The sequence below is a fragment of the Oryzias latipes genome (genome assembly GCF_053564925.1).
Source record: "Oryzias latipes strain Hd-rR chromosome 1 unlocalized genomic scaffold, Olatipes_Hd-rR_3.1 chr1_Y_2".
In the NCBI taxonomy this organism is placed as follows: domain Eukaryota; kingdom Metazoa; phylum Chordata; class Actinopteri; order Beloniformes; family Adrianichthyidae; genus Oryzias; species Oryzias latipes.
Window position 1 is genome coordinate 172,425 of NW_027616336.1, and position 23,980 is coordinate 196,404.

Consider the following 23,980-nt stretch of genomic DNA (forward strand, 5'->3'; position numbering starts at 1 on the left):
TGGAAGTGAAAATGTATTGTTTTATTGGTACCATACATTAATTATTAAGGGCAGAAACTAACCAAATCAAAAATATATATATATATATATATATTTATCAAACAATGATTTTTCTACAGGGTTTGGAGAAGGTACAAGCCACCGTTCAGACTTGATTGAAATCCAGCTGGAATCAACTGAAACAAACATCAAATAAATCTGGTGCTAGACCTCACCGGCGCACAGCGAAGGTCGGACCGAACCGCGTGTGACGCCGCTGTCGGCCGGCGGCGCAAAGTTCAGCCGGGAAAAAACTGACAGACCGCTTCTGCGGCCGGCAAAGATCCACAAAGAAGAGAGAAGCGCTCAGGCATAAAAAAAGGCTAAGAAAGTCAGCGGCTCAGGGGAGTCGCTGCCCCCCAGGAGGGAATGCTTCCGTTTGAAAACGACAAACTGACAGGAAGGACAGCAGATGGTGGTGGGGGGGTCGGATTGAGGAGGGGTTTCTCCTGCGTTTCTTTACATTAGATCGGGATGGCTTTAATCTAAGAATACATTTTATTACAGTCAGACAGAACTTTGCTACTACCTTAAATATACAAGCACAAATACACAAAAATCCTCCAAAAAGAAACAAAAAAAAGTCAAAATAAAAACATCCACACTAAATTATTTCTCTTTTATAAACATAAAAGATAAAAACAATATATTTTAGAGGGGGGGGAGGGGGTCCTGCGTTGCTCCTTGGTCTGTAGCTTTTCAGTATTTGTAGAAAATCAAAAACAATCGAAATGAAGGCGTTTGATACAAATTAAAAAACATTCTAGGGAAATATAGACTGTATAAAAACTCTTAATTGTGTGTGTGTCAGTTGTGTGTGTGTGTAAATGCTCTGGTAAAAGACTGCATTCGCGGTACTCACAGGGTCTGTGTGTGTGTGTGAGTGTGTGTGTACAACGCTGTCCCACATCACAGCCTTCCTTGGACTGAGCGGTTCTGATTCTGGCCCGTCTGCTTCAGCCGAGCCGCTCACACACTTTTCTCACATATATTTTACTCATGCGTACACACACACACACACACACACACACACACACACAAACACACCAGCGACTCCAGCGTCTGCAGACCGGACCAGGAGGTGTGTTTACGACAGGTGGTCCAGTGTTCACCAAGCCCCGCCCCTTCTTCCCCGCCTGTCCTGCATAGAAACCTTCGGCATGGGGGCGGGTTCTGTTAGATCAAACTCCTGCTGGACCGGCCCGTCTCACCGGGCGAATCAGCAACAGGGGCTCTGAAAGAAACGGTGCCAAAATATTGAGGTGGGGGCAGTCCAGAAAACCCTCCTCCGCCTTGGTCCTGGGGGCAGACCGAGCCCCCGCAGGAGGTCTGAGGGGAATCTGAATGCTACAGCAGCGCCCGGCTTGGAGTCAGACGGCGGCCTGTTTGGTTGCAGTCATGGCATTGGGGAGCGGGGCGGGGTCGTATGGGGTTTGTGTATAGGGGGGGGGGTGGGCTCCGGGTTCTACTGTGATGCCTGTGAGGTGGGGTTGTCGCTCTTGCTCTCCTGGCTGGAGGGGGCCTTGTTGTTCCAGGGGGAGTTGGAGCCCAGCGCCGGGGAGTTGTTGAAGCTGTCCTCGTCGTCGATGCCATTGGCTGCGTCGAACTGCGTGTTCTCCAGCCGCGTGATCAGACGCTCGTCCTCGTCGCCGAACTCCCCGCCCATCAGCGTGGGCTCTCCCACCACCATCACATCCTGTGGAGACCGCAGCAAAGCCAGCGTTCAGGCAAGCCCCACCCTCACAGAAGCAATCAAACCCGTCACAGAGGGTGGCGGCCACGCAGGCAACTCCACCCAACACCAACCGGCGTCCACGCGGCCACCTTTACCCCACATAAACCGACTAAAGAATCCTCCCTGTTGGATTTGCTTTTACTGTGTCTTTTGAATTTCATTGTGTCTGAGGTTTTATTTGATACATTAAAAAAAAGTGACTTTTGTAACCCTGTAGTGTTTTGTTTCTGTGTTTCCTTCAGTTTTTGTCCGATCCAATCGCAGTGGATCCAGAACGAACCGTCTTCCATCGTGCCGCTTTACTAAAAACTGCTTCTAAAAAGTTTGGGATTCCTTTAAAATATTTCCTTTTTACAAAGAAAAACAAACGTTTTTGCCGAATAATAATTTAACGGACATTTACTTTAAAACGGTCTGAAGTTCTGCATGTAAATGAGAAAACCATTGGATGGTTCTGGTCCAACATCTTGTGTGCAGTTTTGGAAAAAAAGTGAGGGGGATCAAGGAAGAGGAGCTAATGTGGTGTAAACGGTAACGACAGAAGCTGTTTGGTGAGCAGCAGTCTCTTTGTGGAGCTTCTTCCGTGTTATGCTCTGGTGTGAGTGTGGGATGTTCTGCAGCGTGGAAGTGTCAGGAGTGGACCGGTGCAGGAGAACACTGGAGCTGCTCTTTACAGCAGGTGGGAACAACCGTTCATGGACTATGAGGATGTTTTGTATCTGAATCCTTCGGTAAAACGCCTTCTGTCTCTGTGCATCTACGCGTTCTTAGGTTTGTAACATTCTGAACAGCATGCCGGAGCAGAGAGGTCTCTGTTCTCACTGGATGACTGGTCTACAAAACTTCCTGACCTCAGCAGGTCAGGATCTGGTTGATGCTACGGTCACATACACGACTCCCACCGTGCGATGGGGAGGCATTGGCAGAATTTTCACAATTCGTTGCCGCTGCCCAACTTTTTGAAAAATCGTTAGCGTGGTTGTGAATGCAGATGGTGGCAGTCAGGTGTCTCCGGACGGCGGCCATCTATATTAAAGGTCAGAAATGGACGGGAACGATCTGCACGGAGATGTTTTTCCGGTTCATCAGCAGCACCTGAGACCAGGTCAGAGTCTCGCAAAAAAAACATTCATCACTTCTCTCTGTTGTGATCTGTTTAGTTTCCTCCTTCAGTTTGTAGTAGAAAACCAGTGTTTCCACTTTGGATGTTAAATGCATTCTGACGTTATTACTCCAATAATGAAGGCTTTTTCAACAGTGGAGCTGTTCATCTTCAATGATTGCAGCTTGTCCTGCTGGGGTGTAAATGGACCCTGTAGAGGCAGGTTACTGACACTAGGTGGCAGTGCTGTACTCACTGGAACTTGGCTGGACAGAGGGAAGCTGCTGCCTGGACTCTTCTTTTTGTTGTTGCTGTTGGTGTTAGCTCCGCCCCCTCCACTGATGGTGCTGCCGCCTGAAATCTTGCGCTTCCGCCGCTTGTTGGGAGCCTGTCGGGACGGCTCCGCTGCAGACACAAACAAACGGGTCACGCAAACGCAGGGTTGAGGGGGCGGGGTTTGAGTGCGGCCTCAGCCTACCGGGCGGCGCCACCATCCTCTGCCATTTCTGGAAGAGGCAGGTCTTGAGGCAGTCCCTGGGGCTGAGGCTGTAGGTCTTGTGTCGGGACATGAGCTCCTGCATGGGCTCCAGGATCACACAGAGCTGTGGGGACAAACACAATTGTCTCTTCACGTCCTGAAATTCTCCCGTCTTTTGGTCCGTCTCTGCTCGGACTTCGCTATCAGGTCACCGGCCTCAGAAGACTGCTGGCGTTACGCGCTCAGCAGGATTTTCAGAGCTTCATAAAGGCAGCAGTCCTCTTGGCATTGCAAGGAAAGACCAAATGTTTGGAAAAATTTAAGAGAATGAATGCTGACAGACATATCTGGGTAGAGCTGACCATGTCTTTGAGAGGAGAACACTTTCTAATGAATATAAAACATCTTTAAAACCCTTGTGTTATCATATGCATGTTAACATTGGGAGTTGGGTCATCTAGACCCACTAGACAGTGCGCTGAATCTTTTTTCTTCAATGAGTTGTGATCTTCACTGGTGTCCATGGATTACATGAAATCCTCTACACCTTTATCCACCTTTGTCACGGTAGGAATAGTACGTCAACAGTCATCTTGACCCCATATGATAGCAAAAGGGTTAAAAGCTCAGAGGTGAAGAAGAGCAGCTAGTGTGTTGGTGGAGTACGAAAAATCTCATCAAAACACAATTGCACTTTGACCTTCTGTTCACTAAAACGTCTGAACCCCAGAAATGTTCTGCAGTCTGGATTCACCTTCAAAACTGATCTTAAATCCGTGAAGCTTTGCTTGTTTGTGTGTGTATCAAACGTGTTTTCTTGAGTATTAGTTTGCTCCAGAGCTACTACGTTCATTCAAAACGTAAAAACTCCTGGTCTTCACGGCGGGAGTTGGTTTCAAAAGTCAAAGGTGATCAGTGGAAGACACCAGACCGGAACGGCGGATCCAAACGCCACATGGAGGAACCAGGACCAAGAAGCCCAAGGAGAACTTAAACACTGAGGGACAAACTGAAGAATGAACTGAGATTGGTTCCTGTCAGTTGTTTACTTCTGCTCTTCCAGCAGCATTTAAAAGCCTTTTAACAGCGTTTTAACAGAACAAAGCATTGACAATAAAAATGACAGATGTGACTTGATGGACTGTGATGATGGATCGCTGCAGCATTTCTCACTTTGGATCAAAGTGGAGACGGTTTGACTCCATCAGATGGACATAAATAAACCTGTCAGAGCGTCTGGGCTTCCTCCAGGCTTGTTACTGTGAATGAGGTCCTGGAACTTTGAATAAAATCCACCTGATCCTGATCAATCCAGAAGACGAGTTAAAGAAAAGCTTGTTCAGCTGACACTCTTCTTCAGAAACGTTTAAACATTTGTCTCTGATCTGCACTTCTACTGGAAACATCAAGTCATTTGGATTGATTGAAATGGTTTCGTCTGAAGCTGAGCCACGTTCTTATCTACCCCCACCTTCCTTTGGCTTGTAGGCTTAACTTTTATTTGGGTTTGGCGGTCTTGTTTGGTTCAAACCACAGTTCCGGTGAGCTTTCACACCTCCCAAACTAAAAAGATCTTAATATAACCAGGGCTCCTGATCAGACCTGAACTTCAAAAACACCTAAAGGAGGTCTGTGCCAACATGTATGAAGCAGGTGCTTCATAGGTGCAGGTGTTGTTTTGGGAAAATCAAGATCCGTCTCTGGGCCATTAAGCGACCCCCGCAGGAGTAGATGTCCTGCCTGCCTTGGTGTCAGGAACATGGGCAGCTCCAAAGCCTGCAGCAGTTGATCCCTCCCCAGAACCCAAAAACGCTTCCAGCTCAACTCACTCGGAGGTAGTTGAGGGTGGAGTTGGACAGGCCGCATCTCGTGATGTTTTTGGACAGCTGGTCCAGCATCTGTGGGTCTTGAGCCTGAACACAAGAAGATCGCAGTCAAACAACGGAACACCACGACACAACACCCCCCCCCCCTGCTCCCACTCACATGCATGGCCAGGATGCTGCGGGGGATCAGTTCACGGTGTTGTCTGATGCTGAAGTGCCACGTCTTTATCCTCATCATCTCATCAAACATGAACTCCAGGTACAGACGGCCTTCCACACACACCTGCACAGGTGTGAAGGGGTTTACAATGGAAACGGAAAGAACTCCACCAGGAAGGGAAAAGGACTGAAGGCCCCGCCCCCCTTCTCACCTGTGTGAACATGGGCTTTCCATTCTGGGTGACCATGGTGCACTGGTCACAATCCAGAGACACAAAGTTGTTGTGAAAAGATTCCTTGGGATGCTTCAGCACGTAGTAAAGCTCGGTGGCCCCGCCCTCAAAGATGCTCCGGAAGTAGCGAGGGATTAACGTCCGACCAATTGCTGCAGAGAGAAGACAAGAGGCTCAGACCGCCGTCCCTGAAAGTAAAGCTGAACAGTGAAGGACTGATAAAAGCCGCCCTGATGGTTTCTCCCATCAGAGTTTCAGATCCTTTAGAGGCGAAGAAAGGCGCCGTTTCTAAGTGACGCCGTTTGTTAGAAAACACCAAAGAAACGGTGGGGCCGAACAGGTTAAAGACTAAGAAACGTTGTGAGTGAGGACACTTTCTGAACGCTTTCCAAACCCACTAAATAAACTCAGCAGAATGAGCAAAAACAAAGTGAAAGAGCAGGAATGGCACAAACTCACAACGCAAACACACCAGGAGGCGGAGCCTCTCTCTCACGAACATAAACGGCCATAAATGGCCTCTGGTTTACATTCAGAGCTTCTTACTGTAGCGTTTGGGTCCATCTTCCAGACAGAAGGTGATGGTCAACATGGCGTCGTCTTCAAAGAACTCCGTGGTGAAAGCATCCCACCACAGGTTATCACATTCCTGCAGGTGGGGGGAGGGGGAGAAAAGGAGAGCGTCTGGCTCTGACCTCTGAACTGGTTTCTGACGGTTTGTTTTGAGTGTGAACAGACCTCCGTCCAGTTCTGTAGCCGCTTGTTCAGCTCAAATATTCTGTAGTCCGTCTGGTTGCCGTACGGCGTGTGCCTCCTGGACATTGGGGGGAGGTGTGTGAGTCGAGTCAAACGCCACAAATGCAGTTGAAAGGTAAACGCTGTCACATGGGGGGGGGAGGCCTTACCCGATTCCTGGCTCCAGGTATGTGGGTGGGTACATTGGAGTGGGTCTGCAGAAACACCAGAGAGAGAAGGTCACATCATGCTCTGATCCAGGACCAGACGAGAAGGCGTAATTCTCAGACACAAGTCCAAGAAAGACTTGAAGGACTCAGAGAAGACATGAGAAGAACATGAACATGAACAGAACATGACGCAGCAGCGGGGGGGGGGGGGGGGGGGGGCTACTGCTGTCCTCCTGCATAGTTTAGTAGGTGCTTGGTGGTGTTAGGTGTCTCTGGGACGGTCAGCTGGACTGTGCAGGAATGCTGATAATGCCCCCTCCCCCTCCTCCCCGCTCAGAGACTGAACTGACCAGATAAACCCTGCTCTTCATCAAATCTCCAGGCAGAACTTGAACTCCCTCCCAACAGTTTGGTCACATCACATCATTTTTACTTATGCTTTTCGTGGACGGCTGCATGTAAAAGGAACTCGTGAAGAATGGCAGCGTTTGGCCACATTTAACAGATGCCACATTTCTGAACCAGGGCTTCCCTCCCAGAACCTTCATCACTTCACGCCTCGTTTTAATGTTGGGTTGGACGTCAGGAAAAGCTTTCACTAAGAAAAAACTTTAACTTTAATGTAGCCAGAAATATTCACACAATTTGGTAACAACGTTCGGCACCAGAACTCTTGGGGCCGACAATCTACTACAGACAAAACCAATTTTTTTTGCAAAACAAGACAAGTATGCAAATAAAGAAGTAGAGGTGGGTGATTCCAGTTGGGGCGGCAGTGGCTCAGGTGGTTGAGCGGGTCGAATGATCCCTGCTCCCCCCAAAGACACTTGACCCTCCAATGTGGCTCCACTGGTGGGTGAATGGGTATGAATGTCCTGGTGATGGTCAGAGGCGCCTGTCAGGGCAGCTGTGGCTACATCAGTAGCTTTCCATCACCAAGTATGAATGAGGAGTGAATGAAGTGATGCTAAGTGCTTTATTATTATTATCATTCTTATTATTACTATAAACAAGGCAACAACCAAATTTACCATGGCAAGTGAATGCACCACAGTCCCAAAAAGAAGATTTCCCTTCCCTTTGCTTTTCTAATGCCAACTCCAGCAACTACAAAACAAATGAGTTTCAAGACTTTGAAATCCCAAATTATTCTCTTGACAATAAAAAGAAAAAAAGTTAGGTAGGGTTGATGGTGGAACCTCTGTCATTTAGGAGTTAAATTATTAAGAACATTATTAAGAATTAATGGCAAATCCATTCACATTTTGGTTCAGCCCACTGTTGTTTTTCCACATGTCATCACGTGTGTGTTGTCCGCTGTGATGTACTTGGTTGTTTTTACATTAGTCATACAAACCTACCGTGCCCCAATCCACACGGTATTTTCAAATATTGATTATAATCAATTTATTTTATTTTGGTATAGGTTGATTCCTACTGCCGCTATAACACAAGGCAGCTGCAGCAGTTTGACAAACATTTACAATCAATCCTGAACTCTGCACATAAATGAAACCCACGCTGCATTCAGCAGATAATGAAACGTTGTCAGCTCTGACATTACTGTTCATTATTTACACAAAAATGTTTGGTTTTGGTTTTCTTTGTTCTTTCCAAATTGAATTTTCTATAATGTAAATAAAAGGAAAAGTTACTGTCTTTTAACTGTGTTTAGTTCCCGCTGGGATGTCATAAGAATCATGTAAAGAATGGTTGACATTCTGTCCAGAACTTTACCAACAAAAGACAGACCCACTGACGAGGACACTGGAGACACGGCTCTGAACCTCACAGAAAGTGGTCTCCAACCCTCTTCCTCACTGCCCTGCTTGTTTTGCAGCTCACCCTGCCTCGGTAGTAACTGCTCACCTGGACCAGGTGTGTGCAGTCGGTCAGAAACTGGACTCAGTTAATCAGCTATTACTGAAGCAGGTTTACATGCAGTTCAAGCGGGGAGTAGTTCACGAGGAACCGGGATGGAGACGCCCGGTCTACGGTGTCATAAAAGCATAAAGTACAGACACCCCCCCCTCCACTGCTGCTGCCGTCCCCAGAGCCAAACTCATGACCGATAGAACATGGGAACAGTAGAAAAAAAACAGCCAACCCACCCCACGTCTCTGTCCAGCATGGTGCCGGGGTGGAAGGGAGGAAAAGTGCTACCGTTGGGGGGCTCCTTTGGGGAGTACAGCTTGAACGACTTAGAGGAACAGCCTGCAAAGAAACAAACAAGGAAACATGGTTTTGTTTTATTCAAACTGTTTACAACAGTCAAATAAAAAGGGAAAATGTGAAAAACATACATGTGACTTAATAAAGAGGGTGTAAAACTTATTTAACACAACTAGAGGCATTTTACTGCACTTTTTATCTTGTGTTTTGATATTTTGTTTTAGGATGAAAATATCTGCAACACAAAGAAATCATGACTGACTTGAAAGCTAACGCAGTCACGTGATCTTTGATATGTTTACTCAAAACATCACTCAAACATGGAGATGCACAGCTTTCAACACAGAACATCTTGACCCAGAGGACAACAAAGACCATCTCCAGAGTAGCTGTGGAGCCACGAAGACATGAAGCCTCACAGGAGGACCACAGGAGCCTCCCCAGCTGCTGCTGTGGCACTAACGCCATAAAGGAGAGCCAGGCGTGGCGGCCTGCGGGTCACGACCCCCGCCGTCGCCATGGTGAGGCCCCGCCTCCCCGTGTCACTGCATAGCAAACACACGGCCGCGTGCGGCTGGAACGCGGCTCGTGTCGCAGCCTCACCTACGTGAAGGTTCCTCTTCAGGACTCTTCTTTAAAGAAACGAACGCGAATCCGGAAGAAGGAGCTGGCGACGCACAGAGAACCAACAGGAAGAGGCCATTAAACCCCAAACCCTTTTTCAATCCCAGCATTCCTTTTAAAGCGGAGCGAGCAGCAACACTTTACCATCATGGGCGAGCAGAAGATTGATAGATAAATAAATAATCAATGGTTATGTGTCCATTAGTTGTTGAGAGCTCCATTAGCCCCCATCGTCTCGTGTTAGCGGTTAAGGCAGACGGTCATCAGCTGGACTCCACTTCCTCCACAGGGAATCACGCCGCTCCACGCAAACATGAAGCGGCTCCGCCTCACAGAAGACCCGCACAAACACGAGGCTTCTGTCCTGTCACTGGACTCAGATCCCCGAAAGTAGCTGTTTTTAGACCCAAACGGTCTGAGCGCTAAACGAGAACCAGAACACGATCAGGTCACGGTGCTCCACCCAAAACGTCCCGCTGAATCGACCATAAATCTCCTTTTTGTGTCCATATTTTCTTTAAATTGGCCGGTCAGAGTCCAGGACCGACGGGCTACAAAGGCAATTAGAGACGGTCGGCTAGCGCCTAGCCTTAAGCTAGGCTAACATATCGACAGGATTCCGGAGATAGGCCGTGATTATCTGCACAATACCGACAACAAACACACAATGCACTCTTGTGTACAGATAAACATGAAGGATAAATAACAACTACGTCATTAACCACCGAGATCCGGACCCTTAAAGGGCTCCGATGACATGCTAACAGCTAGCTGTTAGCTGCTAACGCGTTATCGCTAAGCTGCTTTTCAACCAATAAAACACCGAAAAGCGGAGATAACCCGCAGCTACCGGAGTCCATGGAGCGTTTTTAACGGCGCTGTCGCGATAAAGACGTCTGCATAAGGAGGAGGGGGAGGAGGGGGTCTCGTTACCTGCAGAGAATCCGGTCAGAAAATCGGTGTTTACAGATCTGTGATGGAGGACCGGGACGCTCCGTGCGTAAAGACGGATAGGCCCGCTGGACGCAACGTCCCCGCACAACGGATCAATAAAACGCTCCTCAAAGTGCGGGGCTGCGGCGGAGTGCGGCCTGGATGCGGGGTTCGACGGCGGATGTTTGGTCCCGCATGAGGCCTTGTCGGTGAGCTGAAGCCCGCTGTGGGTTTACGTACGGACCCCGATGAGCCCTTTGTTCACGGGAGGACATGAACAATAGCTGTAGGCCCTCCTCCTCCTCCTCTCCGTCTGCAATGCTTTTCCTCCTCTCTCCTCTGCCCAGCTCCGCCAAGCGCCCTCCTCCTCCTCCCCCCCGCTAATGCACAACTGCACATAAAGGTTGTCTGGTAAGCATTTTCCCTTCCTCCTCCCTCCATCTCATCCCTGCTTTGTAACTGACACAGATGAAGATTGTCCTAATGCAGCTGACTGGAAATGTGTGCACAGATCATCCTTCTTTACCAAGTTTGGACACATCTGTCCTGCAAACATCCCTCTTAGTTTGGGAGCTGCAGGCTCCTCCAGGGACCTGAAGCTGATTCCCATCCACTTTGAAAGAAAGCGTGTTTGCAGTGATCTGCCTGTTTGAACACTAAACCGTCTCCGAGGTGGACGCGTGAAGATCGGGTCTCCTCCGCCATGCATGCACATAAACACACACACAAACAGCACGCTAAGCCAAAAGGAGAATCCCTCAGGGCTCCAAAGCTTCTTAAATCGCCTCCATTTATAATCAGATATTCAGATCAGAGCCGCACAGATCTCATCCATATGGCCAAAGTTGGAATAGAAAAGAGCGAGCTGCCGCTCTTCCACCGTTCTGAGTGCACTTCAACCACAAAGCCAGAAGAAAGCAAAGATAATGCTGACGTTTGACCCAGAGGTAAAAGATTGAACTCTCAAGGTAACCTAGTTGTTGAAGGGACACTATTTTACTGTAAACAAATCAATGATGGAAGGTAAATGCACTCCAGAAATCCCCCAACGAAACATTTCCAAACAGAGCGACACGTCTCAAAGAGCAGCAGATCTCTGATTAATCTTTTAGCTGAACGTTTGCTGAAGTTATCCGCTCTGAAAGAGGATTCGAGGTCTCTCCTGTTTGATGTCATGGAGCATAAAACAGCTGAGAACAAGCCAAGGACTCGCCTGAAGGAGCTGAACATTTTTAGAGCAGATGAATAGAACATCTTTATTCATAAAGCACTTTTCCCCAGAAAGAATCACAAAGTGCTTTACAAAAGGAGCATAAAATCAAATCAAAACACAGAGAGGTAATAAAATACAATAATAATAATTAAACCAAGGACTAAGATCAACTACAAGCTATAACCGAATGAAAACGACTGAAACTGAGATTTGGAACACTCAACTGAGTCAATCTGACGCAACGACAATGGGCGGGAGTTCCAAAGACGAGGAGCAACGGCTTCAAATGAGACATATCTTGTCTTAAAGCAGGTTTTTGGAACGCTGAAAAGATTTTGGTTGGAAGACCTCAAGGATCGGGCCGAAGAGTATGGGGTTAAAAGGTCAGATGTGTACATCGGAGCTCGACCATGCAAGGCTATGAAAACTAAAAGTAGAATTTTAAAATCAATTTGAAATTTTAAAAGGTAACCAATGTAAAGCAGACACAGACAGAGTGATGCGTGTCCGTTTATTGGTTCCTGTTAAAATCCTTGCTGCAGAGTTTTGGACAAGCTGACGACGATGAAGGACTTTAAAGTGTCTAAAAAGAGTCAGAGGACCTGATGGATGTTTTTCCAGCATCATCTGATCCTGAGCTAAAGGAAACCTGTCATCGTGGCTTAATTTCATGTCATTCTGTCCAGAGAGACAGAAATCACGGTTAAGTCAGTTGCAGTGGATGCTGAGCACCTGATGGATGCTAACCTGCAACTTTGGCCGCCTCGTGCGCAGAGAAGTGACTTTCTGCAGAGAATATCTCTCCAAACTTTAGCAATGTTCCAGTTTGGAGATGATCAGATTGATGATGCCAACACTTTTCTTTGTTGCATAACTCCAAATCTGTTTGATCTGAACCCTAACCCTCAGACTGAATAAAAGACAGCGACCCCTCAAATTTCACGCTTACTCTTAATTCATATGCTAATGCACATCTACGGCAACAACACCACGAATCCACTTATAAAAGCAGGAATACTCCTGACAAGGAAAACTGCCATTTCGTCAAAAGTCACTGGTATAAAACCTCAACCTGTAGAAAAAAAACAATCACCAAGAGACCTGAAGTAAGAGGTAGAATAACATGCAACAGCCTGCCATGTTGGTTTCACAGCAACAAGAGAAGAAAAAAAAGAAACTTTACCAATTCAAAGCCAACTTTAACCCGGACAAGCCCCCAACTGTCCCAGTAGAGACCATGCAGCAGTTTTCATGATTTTAAACCGTTTTAATTCATTAGATCAGAGGGTCCAGTGTTTCATACTGCCAGCCTCGCTTGATGAGTGTACGTTTGAAGAATTGAGAATAGCTGCCTGATGCTGTCCTGGCCATACTTGGACGCTTCACCTTTCCAGAAACATGTTCTCATGTTGTTGGTTTAGTGTGGGTTTCTCCAACCCTGTTCCTCGTGAGCTACTGCCCCGCTTGTTTTGTTGCAAACCCTGCTTAATAATTGCTGATTAGCTGGAGTGAGTGTGCATGGTTTCGGACAGACTGAACACACCTGATCCAGGTGACCAGTAATGACTGCGAATGACAAGGCGATGAGGAGAAAAACACAAGAAATCCCTGTACAGGTGAACTTTATAGCTGTCCAATCAACCTGCAAAGGTGTGTAGCATTACTGCCCAGCTCTCAGCTCCTCCCACACCTTTCATGGATGCGAAAGCAGAAACCAGCTGGACCCCCCCCCCCCCCTCCGTCCCCCAACCAGCCCTGACCAAAGCAAGCCTTATTTAGCTTTGAATCAGGAGAATGTAGACCTCTAATGGACTGTAGTCATCTGCAGACACTGATGTTTGAGACCCAAAGGCTGGTGTCTGACAGGATAAAGCTGCTCTGTGATGTTTGTGTTTCTTCTCCTTCCTTTGCTCCTTCACAGCTCAGTGTTCTGTCAGGCCTTTAGCAGCATCTTTGTGTGTCTAGCACCAGGGGGAGGTGTAGACAATAGTAGCTTAGAGTGTCTGTTGTGGGTGACTTATGTGGATTTGCCTATCTTACATTCACTGGCCCCCGTCACCATGGCAACACGAGCAGTCAACGCTGACACGAGCAGAGAGGGGCTAAAAAACATCCATGGAAATGGACACACAAGAGTTAATCCTGTGTGTATGTGTGTCTCCAAAGCTCACCCATTGAAATGGTACATGACGGGATTAATCTTCTGAGTGTGCACACTGATGTGTGTGTGTGTGTGTGTGTGTGCGAGTGTGAGTGTGAGTTGGTGAGAAGGGTGTTGGGAAAAGGCTTGAAGGGCTCGAAAACCGCGTGTCTTTCACTCTCACGGCGTAAACCAGACCTTATCTTCAACCAGCCTCCAGAGCACGGAGACACACACACACACACACACAGGAAAATACACACACACACACACATCCAAGAACACACATACACATGAATACATGCAAGAATATGTGTGTGTTCTTGCCTGTGTTCATGTGGGTGTGTTCTTGTGTCTGTTCATGTGTGAATGTGTGCATGTTCTTGCGTGTGTTCACCCACAAATACACACCCGATCACACACAAGAACATCCACACATGACACATACAAGAACACACACACATACACACAAACATTTAAACACACACAAGAACACACATGGACATAAACATGCACACACACACACATACCCAAGCACACCAAATACACTCACAAACATAAACACATAGGAGCACAACACCACACACGAACATACATGAACACACGCACACATGAACATATATACACACAAACATTTAAACACACACAAGAACACACACTAACACACATGGACATAAACATCCACACACAAGAACACACACACAAACTCACAGAGATTAACACTTACACACTCATGATCACAAACATTTTTAAACACACATGAACATAAACTCACAAGAAGTCAAACACAAGTGAACACACATGAACACCCACGTGAACACAATTACAAACACGCACACACTGGTCGCTGTCCTTCCTCCTTGTCCAGCTGCAGGTTTGCAGCTGCAGCCTGTCTGTCAGGTGTTTGGAGGTTGCTGCTGCAGAACCTCAGAGGAGTTCTGCTCTCTGATCTCCCGCCTAAGCACGGCTTTGACCACAGCATTAAAACGACATTACAGCAGGTCGGAACCACAGAGAGAACTGAAAAGAAAGCCCATTTTCCTCTTGAGGACCCTCAGCCAGCAGAGATAGAGAGAGACAGGCACAAAGAGGAGTAGGTCAGGCGGGAAGACTTACCCTCCCCAGATTCCAGCTGCTCTGACATCGCCATTCTGACACCTACAAATGCACTTTCACAGGGAGGCACTGAGGCGCCTAGTTTTTGTGCCTCTCCCTTTCTGTCATATCTCCCAAGTCCAGACTGTAGGGCTGGGGGGGGGGGGTGTGTGCTTACAGTACGTGTGCACGTTCCAGCAAGCGATGTGTGTGCTCGTGCTCTCATGCACATGTGCAAATGTGTGCAACGTGCCACTTCCACTTACTCGTCAACAGGAAGGTGAAGGGCACATGCATCTGCCAGGGCTCTGATAACAGCCGCCCCCCCACAGCCTCACGCCGTCAGGCGGCCCGACTCCACTGATCCCAGCAGCCATCAGGTTGTTTTTTCCGCTTTTTCCCAAAGGAAATGAAACAAGCCCCTCCCTGACAGACCTGTTCTCTTCCCAAACAGCATGCTGCTCCCCACTTTGGAGCACTTTGAACACGCCAGCGCCTTGGCCCGCACACGTCAGCCCCCACACCCCATCCTGACATGCGGTGGTTCATCATACATGTAGTTACTACATACATTTGGAAGAACCAAGGTGACGCTTCCTGCTGATGATTGAACACCGTCAAATCCACTCAGACGCATCTGCACCTCCGTCTCACAACAAAGAAGCTGTTCCTTTAACTGAAGGAAAATGGACGGAAGTTGCACCAAAATAAAGAAAAATCCAGCATCGAGCTCAAAAACCTCCCAGTGAGATCAGAACAGTTCTTTTAGCTGAGCTGTTTAGAGCTCCAGGATCCTTTTGTGATTCCAAATCAGACAAAACGGCAGCATTTCAACACATTTGTGAGCCATTAAAGACAGACGCTGGATTAAAGTTTCCATCCTAAAACTTTTCTTCTTCCTGTAGTTTACAAACTGAAACATCAAAGTTGGTTTTCAGTGAAATTTCCCTCTGTGTGCAAAAATCTGCAAAATTTTCCTCAGAGCAAATTATTATTTTTATGCCTCTGCTTTCTTGATTATATCTTTTTTTTTTCCTGCAGGATTTGGGGATTTTTCTGGTAGGAAGCTCTCTTATTTACTATTGAGAGCTTTACTTTTTAACTTCTCACACTCAGTGGAAGACATAAAGACCTGACATGTATCACTAAAATACTCTCTTTGGGGAAAAATGTTTGAAAAACAGAAAACATTCACTTTGCAACAAATCTGAACAATTCAAACTCCTTTCAGGTCAAGGTCTCCTCATGATCTCAGAGCTGTCACCAAGTGTTTTAAACGTTGAACCAGGAGCAGACTGGAAGCTCGGTGGTGTTGTGAGTCAGTGGTGGGTTTGAATTGCAGCAGGTTTCTCCTCATCCGTGCATTCACAGAACCGTCCTGAACGCTGGTGCGTCTGCGGCTCTGATATCTGCTCTCTGACTCTGGGGCTGCTTTAGTCTGCCGTTTGTGCCCGGAGGCTCCACAGGGAGGTGCTGTGGACGTCTGTGAAGTTCCCTCCTGATGAATACTGCATATTGTCTGCCTCTCCCAAGCTGTGAAAGGCTTTTTTCCAGTTTCCTGGCTGGGATCTTCAGATATTTCTCCACTGTTGAGGTGAAATCAGCAGATCTGCTGGCGTCTGTTTGAAGAAACATGTTAGGGTGAGAGCTGCTGCTCAAACCGAGGGAACACCCCTGCTGGACAAAGACAGGCCTGTGACCCCGGTCACTTCCCCTTTGACCTTCTGAGGAGGAGCGGATGTTCCTGTCACAGCTGTGAGTTGAACTTTAGTAGATCGTGTCCGAGCAGAAACGGCAGAGTTTTGGCAAACATCTGAAACAATAAAGACTCCAAAGCGGTTTTGTGTTTATGCTCTGTGATGGGGTCTTCTCCAGTAAGCACATCACAGGTGAATTCAAACCAGCTGCTTACTGAGACTCACACCACAACTGTCATCAGAAAACATCTGTACTGCAGAAACCCCAAACCTCATTTCCACTCAAACTAACTTTAACACGGAAGGAAGGAAAGCTTTTTTCTCAGACTGTGGAACAAGGAAAAAAACTCTCTAAATGTTAGACTCATGGTAGTTTGATACTTTTTGGAGAGCAGCTGGAGAATTATTTTCTATTTCTTGTTCCAGACATGAGTGACTCAGAACTGACCAGGAAGAACCCAGGTTCTAAATAGCAGTTCCACTTCAAATGTTCTTTAAACTCAAACTTTCTTTCTGTCAGGGAACAGCAGACACTTTTAAAGGCGGAGATTCTTTCCTCTGCCTTTGTTCATTTAAATCAAAATGCATCACAGTAAAGTGAAAGCCTCAAGTCTATCATGAAAATGTGTTTTTCACCAAAACCATCCTGACAGACAGGACCTCTCCATCCATTCAAGAACTCACCAAGAAAATGCTTGTATTTCAGGTAAAAAGGTCTCATTAGAAGCAGTGACTAAAGGGTCAAATCTTGGATCAAATGTGTTTCACTTTTAATCTGAGAACACTCTCTCAATAAAGTGGGATGTGTAAAATAACTGAACTGAACCATCATGAAATGTTACCTGTCCAGTTATCATGTCTTATTCCAGGTGTGATGAGTTCATTTGAGTGGACTCCGGGTAAATGTGTGGGTTGATGCTGTGCAGCTGACCTCTGTGACAGCGGCGCCCTCTGCTGGTCACAGGGAGTCAGTGCCTTTGTTTATGTCCCCTTTCCCCATGCGGGCTCTCCCTGCTCGACTGTCTCTGGCAGCTGAACCCAGGACTGACCACATCAGTACAACAGGAAGTTGATAAATCACGTGACGAGTCACATGACACGCCAACTCTGCTTTATCTGAGAAACTGCTCCCGCCTGGATCCCTATGAAGATGCGGGTTGTGACCCTTCATCTCAGCTACCAACCAACAGGTCATCCTCTTCCTCCTCCACACGTGTGTGACATTGTTGTGTAAGTTACATCTAAACTGTAATATATCTCACAGTACTGAGTGTTTCAGAAGTAATCCTCCTCTTGTGTCTCAGAAGGATAAATGTTCCTCTGCTCTTACTTTTCCTTTGACTTATCTCTTTGTGATTCCTGTACATCACAAACTAAAATGACAAACATACAGTAAAGTATTCACATTGGGTTGAAGCCCATTACAGTGCAAACGTGGTATTATCAATTTATATATATATACATATAAATAAAACAGAGAACCAAAGGCCTGTGTGTCTCTGACAAAAAAACATTTATAAAAGCAGCTCAAAAATACTCCAACTCGCCCAGAACTGCAGGACAGCGGTTGGCCCGGTGACATAAACACATGCCATTTAAGGGTTTTGGTCTGTGGATCCCAACAGACGTTTCATCTGGCTTAAACTGGCTTGAGTGCACAGATTTTCCTTCCATCCATTTTCTTGAGCCGTTATATCCCTTTCGGGGTCACCCTGAACAGGTCGCCAGCCTGTTGCAGGGCTCACGGTCAATCCCACACGCACCTACACAATCACACAGTTAAGAAAAACGTTTATCCCATGAAGCGTGTTTTTGGAGTGCCCAAAGCAAACCTGCGCACGCACGGGTAGAACATGCAAGCTCCACACAGAAAGGTCCCAGCCGAGATTCAAAACAGGGCCTCTTTGTTGTGAGGCGAGAGTGCTGACCTCTGTGGATCCCAAAAGAAGGTCTATCAAGGTGGTGCAGCCCTTCTTCCCATCATTTCCTCTCTTGGTCAGCTCAGGTGTGCCTCTCGGTTCTGTCCTGGGGTCTCCATCATTCATCAACTAAATCCTCCCTTTAAGCCTTATCTGACACCCAGCTTCACATCTCCTCCTATCCCCTTTTCCCACATCCTTTTCAACTACCCATTGAAATGAAATGCTGTTCCTCTTACAATGTTGTGAAATAAAAACAAAATGCTGCAGCTCTGCATTAAATCTCACACTTTTCATTGGCCCCCAGATGAACAGACTCAATGTTGTCCTTGACGGCGCTCGGTTTCACCTCCCATATAAATAGCATCCCTCGATCAGCATGCTTTAATCTTTTAAACATTAACGCGTGTCCCTCACACCCCACGCTGCTGCTATTTTAGTTCACAGTCATGTGGCTTCACTGCATGTCACTGCTGTATGTGGTTCCTCTCAAAACGCTCCAACAGGACACATCCAACTGTCCCAGGACCGTCGTTCTCCTGGACATTCCCAGACTGCTCTTCGCCAGTCCTGTTTATTTCAAAGCCATCTTCCAAAGCTAACGCCCCCTGACCTCTCATCCACACCGCCGTTCCTGCTCACAGCGTTTAAGCCACTCTGCCCCCTAAGACAGAATTCCCTCAGCCCAAAGCTTTAAAAGAGCAACTCCAGTCCAAACTCCAACATGGACCTGAAAACTCACTTGTTCTGCCGTTTCCCTTCATTTATTGGCTGTTTTTTCAGTCTAGTATTATTATTATTATTTAAAAAGTGATCGTCTTGAAAGGTTTGTTTCTGGCATTTTTCTTCTGTAAACTCCTCATGTCTCTGCTTTGATTCAATCACAGTCTGAACGGACGGAAATTGTAAAGAGTCAAATTCAAAATTCATTAGAACAGCCTTTAATTACTTTATGACAAGCAACAGTAATATGTTTCTGTCACTGTTTACTCTTGTAATGAACTACTAACAATACTGATGTGGGACCAGATGTTTTTATACACGTGCGTGTGTGCATGTTTGCAGGTATGTGTGTTGGCACATGCTTGTGTATTTGCACTTTCATTCATGTGCTTAAACATTAGTGTGTATTGTTTTGTGTGGGTTTGCACATGTTTGCGTATGTCTGCACACGTAAATATGCATGAGTTTGTACGTGTGTGAGTAGACATGCATGTGTTTACACATGTTTTTGTGTGTGTTTGCTCATGTATGTTTGGACAGGCTTGTGGTTTTAAATGCATTTTTCCATGTGAGTGGGTGTTTGTACGCGTGTGCACCCATGTGTGTGTTTTTACCTGTGGGTGTGCACATGTGTGTGTGTAGCAGCCGTCAGTTGTGTGAGCAGGATGATGATGATGATGCGTCTCTGTTCTCTGGAAGCCATTTTGTCAGTCTCTGATCTCAGACCCCCCTCCCTCCCCTCGCGCCCCCCAGCCAATCACGTCAGCGCTCAGCCTCGCAGAAAACACAGTAACAGTCTGATCTCTTCCTCCCTGTCTCACCCACTCTGACGCCCTCCCTCTCTTACAGTGCTCACCCCCCCCTCCTCTTTTTCTTGGCTCTTCTGCTCACTGTCGACCCCCCCACCATCACCATTACAACCACCCCCCCTTCTCCCTCCATCCTTTAATTCTCCGTTAGCCCTCTTCCTTTCTCTGTCTTTTCCTCTCTTAATCCACATCTTTCCTTAGCCCCCCCCCCCCCCCCCCCCTTGAACATCATAACACCCCCCCCCCCGGTTGAGAAGCTGGTCTCCAAACAGCTCAGCCTTTGTGCATTTTTGTCTGCTGCCTTTTCAGCCAGACTGCAGTCTTTACTCATTTTCCTCCAATCAGGGACTCCATGTGACTCTCTGCATGAGAGGGCACGGCCCCCCCCAACCCTCTCTCGCCCCCTCCCCACACACACACACTTTCTGCCAGCCAACATACGCTAGCAATCAGGAGAGTTGGAGCCACAGAGGGAGGGAGGTGTACGCGCTGCGGAGTTAAATGAAGTGCAGACCTGAAATCAGGGGTGGGGTGAGGGGGTGTCAGAGGCAAAGGGTAGAGGAGGGTGGTACCGTCAAACCTGGGGGGTCAGCGTAGCATCTGACTGACCTCCATGTTGAAAACAAGCAGCAACAAGCTCGTTTTGTGGAATTATTCATGTGTTTTTGGCCTCTACATGTGGGGGCACATGTCGTGTGTGAGCTGACCCCCCCCTCACAAACTCAGAACCACGACGCTTGAGCCCACACAAGAAGGGGGCGGCGCCTTTGGGTTTGAACACGGCTTTGGAATGTAAACAAGGAGAACACGAGAACCTAAAGACAGATTCTATCATCCTTCCACAGAAACCTTGACGGGGGGCGGGGGGGTCATCTGAAAGAGAAGGGACTTGATTGGTTCTTCTATGGAGCGTTCACCTGAGCGATGCACTCTGAACTTCACCAGGAGGTTCCTGCCTGAACGCTTGTGAGCTCTGCAGCTGGAGGATTTCCTCCAGAAACCAGCGTTTCTCTGAAGCTCCAAAGTTTCCCTCATGCAAGTGAAACGTGGAGAGAAAAGGAGATAAGGAGCAAAACAAACGTGTCAGAGCGGAGCGCTCCAGGGTGCAGACATGTGGCGTTTTTTGGAAATTTCCATGAGCACGCTGATAAGTATGCAATCTGACCGCAGGACGGTTCAGGCCCGGTTCTGAACCCACACTACCGCCTCCTCCACAGCGGCTGGGGTGGCGGCACACAAAACAAAAACAGATGCAGGCGCAGACGGATGCGCAAAGCGCATGCGTTGCCTGCCTTTCAACTGCGCAGTCACACGCTTTTTCAAGAGAAAGTTGTCTGTTTTCTAGAAACAGCTGTTCAGTCAGAAGCTTCACCTGTCGGCACTGCTGACCGGAGCTGCACAGCAAATGCACTGAGGTTTCTGGGGGGGTGAGGTGGCAGCAGGAGCCCACTGGGTCTGTGTGAGGGACGGGGGCGTCCACAGAGATACCCACAGGGTGAATCTTCAGCGTCATGATGACACGTCTAGCAGTGGATCACCGCTTCTTTGAACTGTCTGGCTTCATAAACTTAGTGACAGAGCCCCCCCACCCCCCACCCCACCCCACAGAATCTAATAAAATGTATTTATAACAAGAAAACGGGTTTAGATGTTTTTCCCAAATGCACCACAAAAAAATCAGTAAAACTTTATCGACTGAAATGACTATTTCAATCTCAGAAGAGCAAAATATCCAGATTTCTGTGACTTTTTTAAACATACCTTCCATCATTTAAGAACATTCTGATGTGGAAAACAAACGCAGATGCTTAAAACAAAGACTGAGTTTCTTTGTTTTGCTTTTTTTCAAGCTGGTAAGTCCTGCAGATGATTCTTATTCTATACTAACGGAGAACATTGAGACATGCTCCTAATGGAATTCTTCTCCTCAGAAGACCAACTTTTAAGAGACCAGGTAACTGATTTAGACTCCTACCGCTTCACAGCAGCAATCCAAAATCCTACCAAATAGAGAATTCTCTGAATTTATATTTAGTGTAAATCATTCCCAAAGCATGAAGTCATTCTGCCTTTATGATGTACGGTTGGCTGAGCACAGCAGGAGACAACGTTCTGAATAAGATGTGGAGTTTTTTCGCTGTGTTTGTTGCTTAGACTCCTCACAAGTCAAGTTTCTGTCTCCAGAAACTGGAGGAAACGAAAGGTGAGACTTAAAGCAGATATACGACGATTTAACAGAGACGAAGAACTCTAAAGCTGCCTCGTGTTCCTCTGAAGAGGATGAGGAGTACGAACACTGACATGGTGAAGACCCACGGCTGCGTTACTACATCAGAGCCAAACAAACGGCGTTCCCACGCTGGGGTCACAGATCTGTCCCGCTCATGACCGTCTCTGCGCTTTGCTCTCCTTTCGGGGGGCGCCAAGCTTTTCTAACTTGGATCAGTGCAGGGAGACTCAGATCTCAGTGGCACCAGAGCAGCGGGAAGAGGAGGGCGAGAGGCGGCATGGTGATGCCATAGCAACAGAGGTCTCTGTCCAGCAACTCACAGAGGATGCAGGTCAGGCTGAAGGCAAACAACACTTCCTTTTCCAGCATCTATGCTCGCCACAGAATATGACCTCCCATGAGCCTTTGCAAACAGGGGCCTTGAGGCACTATCCCCCCCACCCCTCTCTTCTCCAGTCACGCCACAGCAGCTGAAATATCAGCACCAGACAAAGTCGAAGCGTGGCAGCAGCACTCACCGGGACACGCGCAGCCGCCCACGGACATCTTCTCACATGTCTGGAGAGGATCCGACCAGAACGATGGCGGGGCTCCGTTCTCCCTGCCTCTCCTCTCTGCCTCTGAGGCTGCTCACATGAGCGTCTGTTACCCCCGCGCTCCACAGGCGGAGGAGAGAGAGCGCAGGCTCAAAACGTCAACACAAAGGATCTGCTTCTCTCAGCTGCAGAGGGGAAACGCAGTGAGTGAGGAGAAATCTGCTCTGCCCTCATCAGCCCTGCAGATTACTGCTCAGGTGGGAGGAGAGTGGAGGGAGGAGGGAGGAGGAAGAGGAGGAGGAGGAGGAGGAGGAGGCAGGACTGTCAAAGTGACCTGAGAGTCAGATCTGAGAACAACAGCTCTGATCCAGAGAAGCTGTTGGCTTCCAGCACAAACGCATGAACTGACCTCCACTTCACCAGAGTGCGCACGCGTGTGCGTGCACGTGTGTGCGTGCACGTGTGTACATCTATGTGTGCATAATCATGTGTGTGTGCACCAAGGAGTGAATGTGTGAAAGTGTTTGTGCGCGGCAGCGTCTGCTCGTTACATTCAAGGGATCTCTGTTACAGGGCAAAGAGGGCAGGAAGGGAAGGGGGGTGAGGATGTAGGACGGTCCCCCCCCCCCCCCACCACCAATCATAGCAGTGGGTCACACAGTGTTGCTTCCATCACCTCACCAGCCCTTCTGCTCTCTCTCCCTCCCCTGCCTGGCCTTGGCTCTCCCTCTGTATCACCCCCTCCCACCCCATCCCTGTCATTTTGTCGCTTGTGTTCGTCACGCATGTAACGATCAAGTTAAGGATGATGGATGCTGAACTGATGTTCAGAAACCAAAGTTCCTCCCCACAGGGGCTCTGCCGTCCAAAACAATCCAAACACGAGAAAAAATGAAATGAAAAAACTTACACTTAAAAAAAGCATTTATGCAAAATTCAGCCAAAGACACAAAACATATTGCAAAAGTTGGATCACAGTAAAAAGAAACTCTTAAAGAAGAGAAAAGGCAAGAAGTAAACAGTTTATCAGACAAAAAATATGAAACAGGGTCAAAAATAAAAACTCAAAAAAAGGATAAACTGTAAGAAGCTAGCGCACGTTGGGAAGGAATTTTATTTAAGGTGGAGGTTTTCATTTCACCTCCTGAGAGTTAAAAAAACCAAATGGATTCCCTTCAGTAAACCAGATCTTTGCCAGATGATAACTGCTCCCCGAGTCAACTTTTCTCTGTCCAGCCTCACATCGTCCATAATAAATCCACCCCACACAGTAGGGGGCAGTATGTCCCTTTTCATTGGTTTATCATCCAACATTATATGAGAGAAGCAGGGCTTGGTGGGTGCAGAAAACAAAGCGTATGTTTGATGAAGAACAAGATGAAACCCAAAGAAATGTCAAAACTGTTGATTCC

At 47.4% G+C, this 23,980-nt stretch overlaps 1 protein-coding gene and 2 long non-coding RNA genes across 6 annotated transcripts in view; 2 read left to right on the top strand and 1 right to left on the bottom strand.

Annotated features, from left to right (window-relative positions):
- ldb1b (LIM-domain binding 1b) lies at positions 1-22,986 on the bottom strand. Of its 4 annotated transcripts, XM_023959953.2 has the most exons (12): positions 9,418-9,989; positions 9,253-9,316; positions 8,589-8,691; positions 6,478-6,522; positions 6,311-6,386; positions 6,119-6,221; positions 5,552-5,724; positions 5,341-5,463; positions 5,184-5,267; positions 3,355-3,478; positions 3,133-3,281; positions 1-1,735 (listed from the first exon to the last, which is right to left on the bottom strand). In XM_023959953.2, the coding sequence occupies exons 3-12, from the start codon at positions 8,606-8,608 to the stop codon at positions 1,505-1,507; spliced, it is 1,128 nt and encodes a 375-aa protein (XP_023815721.2). In that variant the 5' UTR covers positions 8,609-8,691; positions 9,253-9,316; positions 9,418-9,989; the 3' UTR covers positions 1-1,504. The 4 variants fall into 4 exon arrangements, with proteins under 4 accessions (XP_023815721.2, XP_023815713.2, XP_023815711.2 ...); XM_023959945.2 differs by lacking the exons at positions 9,253-9,316; positions 9,418-9,989 and adding an exon at positions 22,551-22,986; XM_023959943.2 differs by lacking the exons at positions 9,253-9,316; positions 9,418-9,989 and adding an exon at positions 14,676-14,793.
- LOC111948199 (uncharacterized) lies at positions 10,494-15,241 on the top strand. Its single transcript, XR_002874157.2, has 3 exons — positions 10,494-10,617; positions 14,931-15,034; positions 15,109-15,241. It is a non-coding gene; the product is annotated as an uncharacterized LOC111948199 (long non-coding RNA).
- LOC144990489 (uncharacterized) overlaps positions 17,452-23,980 on the top strand; it is an 11,879-nt gene continuing 5,350 nt past the window's right edge. The window contains exon 1 of the long non-coding RNA XR_013654467.1: positions 17,452-17,581. This is a non-coding gene — a long non-coding RNA (uncharacterized LOC144990489). The remainder of the gene's footprint in view (positions 17,582-23,980) is intronic.

Excerpts from the sequence above, each read along its gene's own strand:
- ldb1b (XM_023959943.2), bottom strand. The coding sequence starts at position 14,709 with ATGGCGATGTCAGAGCAGCTGGAATCTGGGGAGG. Across the intron at positions 6,222-6,310 it reads GGCTACAGAACTGGACGGAG|GAATGTGATAACCTGTGGTG; the intron begins GTCTGTTCACAC and ends CCCCACCTGCAG. Across the intron at positions 5,268-5,340 it reads GCAGCATCCTGGCCATGCAT|GCTCAAGACCCACAGATGCT; the intron begins GTGAGTGGGAGC and ends TCTTGTGTTCAG.